The 13,216-nt window shown below is 38.8% G+C and overlaps 1 protein-coding gene across 1 annotated transcript in view; it reads right to left on the bottom strand.

Annotated features, from left to right (window-relative positions):
- The window catches only part of HMCN1 (hemicentin 1), a 323,599-nt gene that overhangs the window by 108,787 nt on the left and 201,596 nt on the right, over nt 1-13,216 (bottom strand). Inside the window, exons 41-46 of the mRNA XM_030573193.1 lie at nt 10,846-11,021; nt 10,405-10,501; nt 7,253-7,375; nt 6,003-6,164; nt 2,268-2,549; nt 253-420 (exon numbers count right to left, since the gene is read on the bottom strand). Of these exons, the coding sequence (XP_030429053.1) occupies nt 253-420; nt 2,268-2,549; nt 6,003-6,164; nt 7,253-7,375; nt 10,405-10,501; nt 10,846-11,021 (1,008 nt within the window). The remainder of the gene's footprint in view (nt 1-252; nt 421-2,267; nt 2,550-6,002; nt 6,165-7,252; nt 7,376-10,404; nt 10,502-10,845; nt 11,022-13,216) is intronic.

Raw genomic sequence — 13,216 nt, 5'->3', positions numbered from 1 at the left:
CCATTGGATACTGGGCTGCAAGCCATGTACTGCAACAGCTCTGAGATTCTCAGATCTGCACAAGTTAGCATAGCTCTAAATGAAATTTGGTAAGAACTTTCTGCTTGGTTCAGATTTGGTTCAGCTGGCTATTTAATAAATGCTGCAGCCACTCTGACCCTAAGCTATGTGGCTCTTTATTTAATGGACAAGCACTCAGCAAGAGTTCCTATTTCTGCTTGTGTTGTTAGTATATCAGATTCTCAACTGTACCTGACAGAATTCTCACAGAGCTATTCAAGGGAATAGACCTTCCATTCTTGAGCCATGTTATGGATGGCAGGGGAATTCCAGATGCTTCACAAATCAGAGTGACAGGATTTTTCTCCACAGTGCTGATGTTTTCAGGCACTTCCAGGTCACTTACAACACTTGGAGGGACTACAAAGCAAAACAAAGGAAAAAAACACACCTGATAACACTGAATAAAAATAACTAAGATTACTTCTGGATGAGACACACCACATTCTTTAAACAAACAAATTAATTCACTGCAGCTAAAACCATCCTTATCAGTATGGGACTGCACAGTTGCAGAGTAACTTCATTTTTCTGTTCGAGTTACATAGTAGCAAATTACCATCATTTTAACATTTTCAGTCTTCATATTATTGAGACATTATGTCACAAAGGCAGAAGATACAAACTTCTTGGACCTGATTCTATCAATCCCCTTAGATCCTTTCATGGGTTCAGAATCATAGTTAGTACACAATATTACATTTTGCTTGCTATGTCCATTTTACAGCTAGTGAATTGTTAAGAAAAATTGTGTCAGACTGCCAGAATACTGTACTTTTTCTAATCAAAAAAGCAAAAATATGATCTAACCCCCCTTTCAGGGATTTAAATAACAATAGTAAATCTCTTGTTGGTTTTTCATTGTTAGGAAGATGAATAATTCGACGTTTTGCACGGTTCCACATTTCACACTTACATGCAGGAAGTTCAGGCTTAGGAACAGATCTGAGTCTGCGAGCATATGAAGTTTACAATTTTCTTTTCAATACATTCAAGTTTAATAATAAAATAAGAGAAATGTTAGAAGTAAAAAAAGAAAATTTGCCACCCCAGAGGCTCCCAACTAGAAAGAAGCCCAGTGTAATTTTCACCTCTCTTTTTTAATAATTACAGAAATAAACATATTTTCTTCACTTTCAACTTAATTTCTGTCTTTTCCTCTCTCTTTCTCTCCCTTTCTTCTCTAGTTGCCGTTTCCCTTTCTCATTTTATAGGAAGACTTTAGAATTGGAGATGGGCTGCATGGCTCCTGTTATCTCAAGATGTTCATAAACCTTCATGTTTCAGTGGGATCTGTGGCAGAATACTTGTCAAACAGACCATATTAGTGATGATAATCAGTCATCATCATCCAGTGATTACAGTAGCTACTCTAACCCGGTAGTCAAATAACCTGTGTCTGATGAAACAGGAAGGATAGTCAGAGTGTAGATAAAGTCCCATTCTGAATCAGACTGGACACAGTGATTTTTGAATCATATACCATGGCTTTTCATTTAAATGCAGATACACCCACTGTAACCCATGCCACTGAAGTTAGATTACTGAAATGTACTCTACCTGGGGCTATAAATGAAACCATTCTGATATTGCAGCTAGTGCCTGCTCATTAATTGTTCCTTCTTGCTGGGTGCACACACACACTTGTGCTCCATAACTTGCATTGGCTGCCAGCTGATTTCTGGATGAAGTTTAAGGTTTGGTTTTAACCTGTAAAGTCCTAACTGGTTTGCATCCTGACTACTTAAGAAATTGTCTCTATCCTCATGCAACACCTTAGCAGCTGTGATTCTTCAGTGCATCCCAGCTAACATCCACCTAGTTTTCTCAGGTGAGGACGAGCAGCAGAGTTTTCTTGGTTTCTCACTCATTTCCTATCTTAAAGGATCTGAGCCCTGATCTGATTATCTTCAGGATTCTCCACAAGATCTGACTATTTTCCCAGCTTTTCATTTAGGATGAAGCTGGGATGGAGACTGGGGTTGGTTTGATTTTAGGAGGGCTGTGTTTAGGGGTTAGAAGATTTGTATTTGTTTTGTTTTTCAAAATAACATTTGTGCTTTAATCTATGTAATGTGCCTGGAGCATGTGATAGGCACAAATGGAACATCTACATCATTATGACAACTGTTTCCTTACTTCCCCCGGGTAAACCTGAAAACATATCTGTGTCTATCTTGTCTGCTCCATTCATCTCTCCTACTCACCATGAATGTTTAAATCATATTTCCTGTCAGTCAGTCCTGCCACATTCACAGCCACACACACGTAGCGGCCAGTGTCAGACACTTGGGCGTTCTTCAGCTGAAGAAGATATCCATCATTCAGTATTTCTACTCTCCTCCCGTTGACAAGGGTACGACCATCTTTCATCCAAGTTATTGCTGGCTGTGGGTTACCCTGTACTTTGCACTCCAGTGAAACATTATTCCCTCGAGTTACAACAACTTCAAACGGGTGATTCCCACTGTTCATTATAGTTGGGCGAACTATTAAAGAAAAGGAAACAAAATGTAAAACTTTAGCATGAGAAGCTAAGGTTCAGAATGTGCATTGATTCTAACACGTAAGAATGAGTGAAGTACTTAAAAGGGAGATCATCAAGAAACACCTCACTGCTGCAGAAAGTAGTGCTGGCAATTCAGCAGGTTGCACTCTGTCTTCTGAGTCAGTACTCTGATATTGCTTGGTGTCAGGAGACACTGTGCTACTGAAGCTAAGATGTGAAAAAACATAAGCATGTAAAAATGTCTATACCACTTGTGGTCAATGGCCTTTTTCACAAGAATATAAGTATTAATCCCAATATTTTGGCTAAATTCCAGTTAAAGTATTAATTGCATTTTAATGACTTAATATTCAGTTTCAAGTGGCTGCTTCATTCTTATTCAGTTCCAGTCCCAAACAGTTGTGTTGAGCTGCTGCAAGTATGTTTCAACTTAAAGGGAGCTACATTTCAGTGGTAGATGAAGTGATTCCTGCCTGTGTGTAAGGATCCCAAACCACTTTATAAACATAGAATTATAGGACTGTAAGGGACCTCGAAAGGTTATCTAGCCTAGTCCCCTGCACTCATGGAAGGACTAAGTATTATCTAGACCATCCCTGACAGGTGTTTGTCTAACCTGCTCTTAAAAACGTTCAGTGATGGAGATTCCACAACCTCCTTTGGCAATTTATTCCAGTGCTTAACTACTGTGATGCATGGCCAGAAAGGGTTAAACATCCTGAAAAATAAATAACCCTCCAAAGCCTGGGAAGATAATGTTTGTGTCTTTGTGTATTTACATATGCAGGAGTAGGGTTGATAATGTAATCAACAGTCCCTGTCTCTGCTGTAGTCTGATAATTCAAAGATCAAAAGAACATCCTAGCATTTAAATGAATTGTAAACATGGGATATATCTGTATTCATCTCTCTTTGAAATGTATAGCAAATAATCTGTGAATGGTGGAGGAATAAGCAAATTGCCTTATGTTAATTCTATAGCTAAGTTCTGGTTATGGACCTCCTTCAAAGTCATCCTAATTACCTTTTGTTCCTGGAGGAACTTCCAACTTGTCAAAGAGGACATTAAATTGTATAAAAGATCCTTGGGTCCTGATTCTGTCATCTCAGATCTGCTTAAGCTTCATCAGAGGAAATTTGAGTTGGAAGACTGAGGTCCCAGTTATGCTGGTATGCCCTGAATAAGATATTTGGACATTGGACTATAACCTACAAACTAAATTCTAAAGGAACTCTTTACAACTACAAAGCTCACCATCGCTGCGATGAATCTAAACCTCAATGAATTGATTCTGTATGTATATTAATCTTTTAACCATTCTCTCTCTCTCTCATGTTTTTTAATAAATTTTAGTTTAGTTAATAAGAACTGGCAGCAGCATTATTTGGGTAAGATCTGGAATATCTGGGAGGTAATGTGTCCAAGCCTTTGAGATTAGTAGAACCTTTTCTTTTATATGATGAAATAAGATTTTCAGAAATCATCCTCTTTGACTTAGGTACCTGGATGGAGGCCTGAGGCTGGATCACTTTAAGGGGACTGTGTTGTTTGGACATCTGAGTAACCAATGAGGTAAGAAAGAAGCTGTTTTATGCAGTCTTGGTAAATCTAAGTATTGGAATATCCACCAGCTTTTGGGGGTTTGGCTGCCCCATTCTTTGTAGTTCACCTTAATTGAGTGACCATAGCTGGCCCCCACTGGGACCATGGTCACAACTACGACAGTTAGGAAGCTTTTCCTAATGTCCAACCTAAACCATTCTTGCTGCAATTTAAGACTGTTGCTTCTTGTCCTATCCTCAGAGGTTAAGGAGAACATTTTACCTCTCTCCTCCTTCTAACAACCTTTTATGTACTTGAAAACTGTTATCATGTCCTCTCTCAATCTTCTCTTCTCCAGGCTAAACAAACCCAATTTCTTCAATCTCCCCTCATAAGTCATGTTTTCTAGACCATTAATCATTTTTTTTTGTTCTTCTCCGGACCCGCTCTAATTTGTCCACATCCTTCCTGAAATGTGGCATCCAGAACTGGACACAATACTCCAGCTGAGGCCTAATAAGCACAGAACAGAACTGAAGAATTACTTCTCATGTCTTGCTAACACTCCTGCTAATACATCCCAGAATGATGTTTGCTTTTTTTGCAACAGTATTACACTGTTGACTCATATTTAGTTTGTGATCCACTATGATGGATGTACTCCTTCCTACTCAGTCATTTCCCATTTTGGATGTGTGCAACTGATTATTCCTTCCTCAATGGAGTACTTTGCATTTGTCCTTATTGAATTTCATCCTATTTTCTTCACACCCTTTCTCCAATTTGCCCAGATCATTTTGAATTTTAATCCTATTCACCAAAGCACTTGCAACCCCTGCCAGGTTGGTATCATCTGCAAACTTTATAAGAGTATAAGGGTACTTTCTATGCCATTTTCTAAATCACTGATGAAGATATTGAACAGAACTGAATGTGGAACTGATCCTGAGGGACCTCACTTGATACGCAGAGGGAGAGTTTGCCCATGTGCCCTTAATAATGTCTCTTTGAAAAACTGCCAACTTTCTTGAACTGTTTTTTCCCCTTAGACTTACTTCCCATGGGATCTTACCTACCAACTCCCAGAGATTGCTGAAGTCTGCCTTCTTGAAATCCATTATCTTTACTGTGCTTTTTTCTTTCCTACCATTCCTTAGAATAATGAACTCTACCATTTCATTACTACTTTCACCTAAGCTGCCTTCCACTTTCAAAATCTCAACCAGTTCCTTCCTATTTGTCAAAACGTGTCTGTTTGTTGAAATGTTACAGGATTTTTCAGGCTGAAAAGTATTCTCTATCTGCAAGGTTTCTAAAAACTTCAGTATTTAGTTATTCTCATCATTTTTCCTTAGCTGCCTTTTTTAGGCTGTCTCAGTATTGTGTCCTTTGCTATTTACAATAACAGATAATGTATTTGTTGTATAACACATGTGTAATAAGTGTGTATCAGAGCATTCTGTATTATATCACATGCAAAACATACTCCTAAATGAACACAGCAGATATGTAATGTTATCACAGCGGAAAGTAATTTTCAGGATGAATTCAAGTGAAAATCACTTTTGCATCTGTATCTGTTAGATATCAGAACAGACTCAACCAATTCCAGGAATTGGCTGGACTCACTGTCAGGGTGCCTTATGTATTATTTCAGCTGAGATCTGAATCAATATCTTTACGGTATGTAGCCAGCAGGTTTATCAGGTGACTCCAGAAATTAATCCTCACTCTGGCTGAGCAAGTAGGATCTTGTGCTGATGTTGTTCCATCTGGAAGTCACTCTCTGAAAACCTTACAGTCTTAACACAGCTTTACTAATTAAGGTTTCATAATGTAATTGATTTTCCAGATCAATAACCATATAGAGAATATTACATAATGACCTACCATAAACTTGTAAATTGTATTCTTTCTTTGTGTTTCCAGCTATGTTTGAAGCCAGACACACATAGGATGCAGCATCAGATTTTTCAGCAATTGAAATCTGCAACTGTCTGCCTCCAGACAGCACTCTGACTCTTCCTGTAGGGTCAGCCAGCAATGGAGAACCTGCAAGAGATATTCTTTCAGATAAAAACACAGAGAATGGTAATGAGGTTGTTCAGTAAATTCTACCAGCTCTTTTTAGAAAAATCTGAGCTCAGAGTTGCCACTCATAAAAATAAAGAAGCTGCTTAGACCCAAATTTTCAAACTTGGATGCCTAACTTTGGATGCTTATCTCTGATTTGTGCATTTGAAAATCATACATTTGTTTATGGAGGAGATTTTTGAAGGTGCTGAGAAGTGTGAGCTCTGGGTACTCAGAAAATGAAGCTGCCACTTTCAAATGTTTTTCTCAATGTTGAAATTTTTAAATTTAATTTTAGGCACTTGAGTGTGAAAATTTAGGCCTTAATATACAGTAATAAGACAACTTGTATTTGCCTTTTTAGCTTCTATAAGATGACAAAATGACTAAAGGATAATGCATCATAATAAGGATTTGCCACAATTGAATCTTGTCTGAAAATTCTATTAAGTAAAAGTAGTGTTTTATAACAAACATTTCTTTTCCTACAATTTCTACAAATTCAGTTAGGTTCAGGCATTCAGATACCACAAAGAACAGCGCCCTAAAAAGAACATAGCTATACAGATAAATATGGAAAGGCATGTCTAGACTTAACACTGGGAGACTCACTAAGAACATAGGAATTACCATATTGGAACAATGATTCTATCTTGTCTGATATCCTGTCTCCAACTGGTTAAGGCTTAAGGGTAGTGAGGAAAAAATTCAAAATGCGCCTAACTGTGCAATATTAAATCATAATATGCTGGTGATCAGTTTATACCCTGAAGCACAAGGATTTACAGATCCCTCTCAATATTGATCTGGGTAAAGGAAAGTTCAGTAAATCACAAATAGCAATGACTGTACCTAGATAGTATTGTCATCACACTGAGGCTGGGCATGTAAACAGAGCCTAAGGAAATCCTACTGAAATTAGCACTGAATTTCAATGGCATTTAAGCACCTTAATTTCCTTAGGGTCCTATGAAAATTCCTCCCAAAGTGTTTGAGGGGAAAAATGGTGAAAATTGCAAGAAGAAAATGAACAGTTTCTTTTGTAACTATTGACAATGGTAACTCACTGTTCTTTTTCCAGGTAAGGCTTGGTGGTGGAATACCACTGGATTCACATACCAAACTGATAAGGCTTCCATCAATTACTGCCAGTTGGGAGAGTTCATCTGAGCCATAAATACTTGGTGGCACTGAAAACAAATACCAAAAAATGCACTCAGTGAACCAGAATGAGACCTGCTATCACTGGGCTAATGTCAGACCTGGTAAAAGCAAATGGAACACCATTGTGCATTGAGCAGGTACTGAATCCACTGCCTGGAGGAGTACTCCTTTGTAGGGTACGGCATACTCGCTCTGGGTGACTGGCTCCCTCCTCCAGGGGAATCAGAACAGTTCCTGCTCACTGCTGAGCAAATACTCTGCAATTCTGACTGGCTCTAATGCAGGTTGCACAATAAGAGGAGGCTCCTGTGCCCTTACCTACATTACAGACCTGCCAGGCAGAATCTGACCCTGAATGATTGCCCAACTCATTATCTTAGCTTATGAACCTTTTGATACTGTAAGTCTGCAAGCTACTCAGCCTCTTTTAAAATTCAACCACAGCCAAGATCTTGATTACTTCCCATGGCTACAAAGTCCTTGATTGCCTGCATGCTTCCCAAAGAAGGATTTCCTTTTGCTAGGTCTAATATTGAGTGTCCCCTCTGTTCAGTTATTATGCAACAGGAAAGGAAGCACAGAAAAGAAGCGCCGATCCATTTTCACTCTGATCTTCAAGAGTTTTTAATATTTTGGGTCATTTCACAAGGAAGAGATAATGGCCTGCTTGGAGCTGGGAAGGCAACTTTCCTTAACATGCAATAGTAAATCCTTGAAAATCGACCAGGGGAAGCAGTGGACATCTCAAGTTGAAGTGGGAGAAGGGACTCTCACTAGTGAATGGCTTATCTAACACATTTCTACCAGATGAAAATAGGAAAGCATTTCTGTCTGACACGATAGCCTGATTCCCATAATTTTTTATTAAGCAGAAACAGATGCATGAGTTTCAACACTGGCAACTGTAAAGCTTTATACAGTAAAAGCTTTATACTGGTTTCAAGCTCTGGTTTCATTTGTTCTGCTTCGAACCATTAAGCTTATGCCAGTCTCCAAGGAGACAAATGTCTTTAGTACACAGGCTGTGTTCTGACAGTTTCTGCAATTGAAGTTAGCTCTGGGGATCTCACTAGTACTCAGAACATAATCAGACAGACACATTTCCTGGATTTACCACTCAAAAATATGGCAAGCACCATTTCTGCTCCTAGTGAGTAAACAAAGGATTTCATTCTAAACAGTTAACCACAGATGGCTTTTACAGGCAACTTTTGGTTTCCATTTAGTTTTTCCAGTCAATGCTGCTAACGAACACAAAATTATCTCTTCTTTCAAAATTATATTAAAATGCTCTCTGTGCACAAAAGGGGCAAATTCAGCTCCCTCTGCTGATGCCAGAGAAGAATCTTTTGCAACAGTGAGTCTGCTGTAAAATTGGAGTTGGATGTAGGGTGACCAGATAGCAAGTGTGAAAAATTGGGACGGGGGTGGGGGACGTAATAGGAGCCCATATAAAAAAAGGCCCAATTATCAGGACTGTCCCTATAAAATGGAGATATCTGGTCACCCTTGTTGGATGTAAGGTGGGAGATACAGGGAGTGGATGTGCTGCTCGTGAAAAATGTGTGGAGACAGAAGTTTTCCATCTATTCACAAACTAGGTACATCCTAGGCATCGTCCACATTGTAATACAGCCCCCAACCACCACATAAATGCCAGTCTAAAGTAAGATTTTATATCATCTGTTTTTCAAATAAATCCTGATTTATGAGGGTTCAGGAAAATATAATATTTATCTAGAGTATCAGGCTTTATACACAGAGCCAGATTTAAAAAACCTGGCCTCCCTTTTGATGACTGCATTTAAGAGGGAACAAGTAATTGCACCTAACTTTGCAAGTCGCTAACAGGAAACCAAAAATTAGGCGCAAAATATGTGCACTGGATACATATATCACCAGAATAAAGGCATTATTTAGTTTTGTTAAGGTTTTTTTTTGTTGTTCATAATGGGTGAAATTCAGCCAGTACAATGACCAGCACAAGGCATATATGCACTTCTTAGTCCCACTTTACACTCTATTTTGAGGATTTATGTGAACTTAAATGGTTCCTGGGCCTTGTTCTGGCCCCCTGCACTGAGGTGATTTTCACCTAAACAGGACAGTTTTCAGACCTTTATAATAAAACAGAATCAGCAGTCCAATTGTCTCTAAGCCAAGCCATTTATCACATTAAAATCACAAGGTTTAGGATTCCATTCAGGTCTCACTCACTTGATAGGGCACCATCCACCAAACTTGATATTGTTTTATACAAATATACTAAAAAGTAGTAATCAGTCTACTAATCACATATTGACTGATGTCAGAAAATTGCAATCAGATAACTGTTTCTGACTGCTGACAGAATAAACTGATAATGATTTTTTTTAAGTATATTTATGGTCAGAAAATGACTATGCTAAAATAGCACCTTCTCACTCAACATATCTGCAACATGTGTGATTTCTGATTCATATCTGTGTACTAGCATGAACTTTTTTTTTACTACAGCTTTTGTTATTATTTACAACTGTTCAACTGTGCAGAGTAAATATAACTGAGAGAGAGTAATCTGGATTCTCAGACTCCAAAATTGCACACCCCAAAAACTCACAAATTATGTGGGTTTAATCCATATGACATTGGAGTAAACCAATTGGTTAGTTATATATCTAACTACCCATAGTGGATATGTACTGTTTATGCATGCAAATCTGAGTTTGTGGGGTGTCTAAAAATTTGATTACATTAATTTAGACGCCAAATTGACGTCGTACTGAAAATGTGGCCTAATATTTTTACGTGGGCAAAACTGTGCTTTTGCTCTCTTCACTCCATGTATCATAATGCATAGGTATGCATTTTAGGTTTGCCTGAAAGTAACATTTGGGTAGTCTCATGTTAATTTCTAAGCTCCTTGTGAAACACTAAACATGGCTTATTTATATAGGCAGCATAGGATCAACCTCAGAAATGAACTACATATAAACTACACAGTGTGCTCCAGCATTATGCTTCACAGCTTTACTAGAGTTTTGTCCCCAGGCTTGGTACAGTATTATACACTTACCCCAAACATTGACATTATAATTCTTTTCTGTTTTCCCAGCAACATTTGTGGCTTCACAAGTGTAACGTCCAGTGTCTTGAACCTGAGCTTCTTCAATCTAGAAACAAAATTAAACCTTTTGACTCTCATTTTGATGAGTAGGTTGTTATTTTGTGTATAGACTATTATGTATTAAATGTTATTAGGGTGAAGTTGTTTATTTTCACACCAGTCAATCTAAAACTTTAAACGTAAATTTAGTAAGGACTATACACTGCCCTAAAAACCCAGGAATGTGCGCTCCTCATAGCACTCATCCATTATTCATGTTAGTATCAATGGGACTAATGCTGTAAAGATCTCCTCTCAAGTAGCTGGTAGCCTGGAAAAAGAATAGTGCCTTCATGGTTGATAAGTGGTCGAGGAAGTAAGCGCCACAGGAGTCTCACAAGTGAACTTTACCTTCAATACACTTCCATCTTCAGAGATGCTGAGGCCTGGTTTTTTCAGCAAAGGTCGGCCATCTTTGAGCCAAGTCAGTATGGGTGGGGGAATGGCATTGCTCTGGCAACGCAGCTCCACTGCTTGGCTGATGAGCACAGACACATTCTGTTCTTCTCCCATAATATTTGGTGGAACTAAAACAACACATAAAACAAAGAATAAACCCCCTGGCCAACACATACTTTCACAAGACACACTGAGGAGTTAGTACACCCACCTAATAAAAATAACACGGCAGCTATCAGCCAGTTTGGCACATTGTGTGTGGAATGAAACAGCTGGTTTACGATCATATATCAGAGATACTATCCCAATTTTGCACAAAGAGTTCTCACCACGAGAGATATGTTAGTGAAATTCTGAGTGGAAAGAAATGGTGAAATTCTGCTTGCAGGGAGATGGTGAAGATATAGACTAAGGCTATGTCTTCACTACAGACCTTACAGTGACACAGCTGTACCCCTGCAGCTGTGCTGTTATAATGTCTCCTGTGTAGCCGTTCTATGCCAGTGGGAGAGAGCTCTCCTGCCAGCATAATTAAACCAGCCACAGTGAGCGGTGGTAACTATGTCAGTGGGAGGCACTCTCCCGCTGACATAGCACTGTCCACAACGGCACTTTTGTTGGTGAAACTTATGTTGGTCAGGAATGTGTTCTTTTCACACCTCTGACCAACAAAAGTTTTGCCGACAAAAGTGCTAGTGTAGACAAAGCCTAAGGCAAGTAGGCAAATAGTTAATAATATAATTTAGCAAATGAAAACCAAGGAAAAGTTTTTAAGTCCCAGACTGAAAATTCAGAGGACATTTAGAACCATGGAACAACTATGGTTCAAAGGGCTGGAATAATGAGCAATGAGATGAGGAAAGAAAAGACAGACTTCACCTGCTTCTTGCAGAGCCATGATGGCTAATGTTCAAACTGTCTCATGTGAGGTTCCTTAAGGAACCATTAATGGAAATCAGCAATAGAAAGTTGTTGAGGAACTCTATGGTCCAACTTCATTTTAATCATCTGCTACACTTTCTGGTCTTTGGGAACTGAGAAGAGAATTTTTCCCAGAGTGGGCTGAATGTTTATGGTTCCAACCAAATGAACGATAATTAATGTTTTAATCATCATTAGTTCATAATCTACCATTCTACGGTTATCCTCTGTTTGTTATGTATGGTATTTGCTAGCTAGTTATTACATTTGCTGAGAACAAACACTATAATTAAATGCGTGTAACAGCTTCTGTGACAATTCCCAACTCCCTCTACCCCGCCATTTTCACACATGTATAATAACTTCCTGGAAAAGAATCCCCTCTACACAGAGAAAACTTTTGGGCAGTCTGAAAGCTCATCAGCTATTTTGGAATGGTAGAAGAGTAAAAAAACATGCACACTTTTCCTCATTTTAAAAATGAAAAATAAGTCACCGCCCTTCCCCTCACAGGTTACTAAAAAAGAAAAGGTCTTAGCACTTGACTGTCTTGACATTTAAGTAATACTCACTGAGGAATACATCCAGGACCAAGTCTGAAAAGAGATTTAGATTTTAACTGGGGGACAAATCCTGCAGATCCTTACTTACAGGAATAGATCTTATTCTTGTGAGTAAAAGCAGCAAAGAGTCCTGTGGCACCTTATAGACTAACAGACGTATTGGAGCATAAGCTTTCACCCACAAAAGGTGCCACAGGACTCTTTTACAGATCCAGACTAACACGGCAACACTTCTGATTCTTGTGAGTAAGGATTTGGAGAAGGTCCACCTTGGCCTGCTAAACCCAGGGTTGTGAGTTCAATTCTTAAGGGGGCCACTTAGGGATCTGGTGCAAAAATCAGTACTTGGTCCTGCTAGTGAAGACAGGGGGCTGGACTTGATGACCTTTCAGGGTCCTTTCCAGTTCCATGAGATAGGTATATCTCCATATATTTTTAATGATTGAAAACTGGCTACTGCGAGTGCACACCTGGTTCTGTCTGAATATTTGCCCTTGCGCAGATGCACAGTATCCGTGTTGGTTCTTTCATAAGTGTGTGCTTATCCATGGTAGGCTGAGATTTTCAGACCTACTTGAGAGGGATCAGACAGAACTGGGCTTCCAAAAACCCTAGGCAGCTTTGACAGTGTCAGCTGTGCATCAGAAAGTAAAATTCTTGATAAAATCTTGAAATGATATAAAAAGTTAAGACAGCTTAACTGCATTGGTACTCTTCAATCCATAAAAAGCAACATAGTGTGCTGTTTCAACCCTTCTTTCCTTTCCTGCTGTATTTTTTAAAGAAGGCAAATTAAATATAAAAACTTTATTAATACAACATTAAGTTGCAGTCAAAAA

Source organism: Gopherus evgoodei, chromosome 8 (assembly GCF_007399415.2).
Source record: "Gopherus evgoodei ecotype Sinaloan lineage chromosome 8, rGopEvg1_v1.p, whole genome shotgun sequence".
Taxonomy (NCBI): domain Eukaryota; kingdom Metazoa; phylum Chordata; order Testudines; family Testudinidae; genus Gopherus; species Gopherus evgoodei.
Note: the sequence above shows the minus strand (reverse complement) of the source record. Positions and strands in the feature narration are given on the sequence as shown.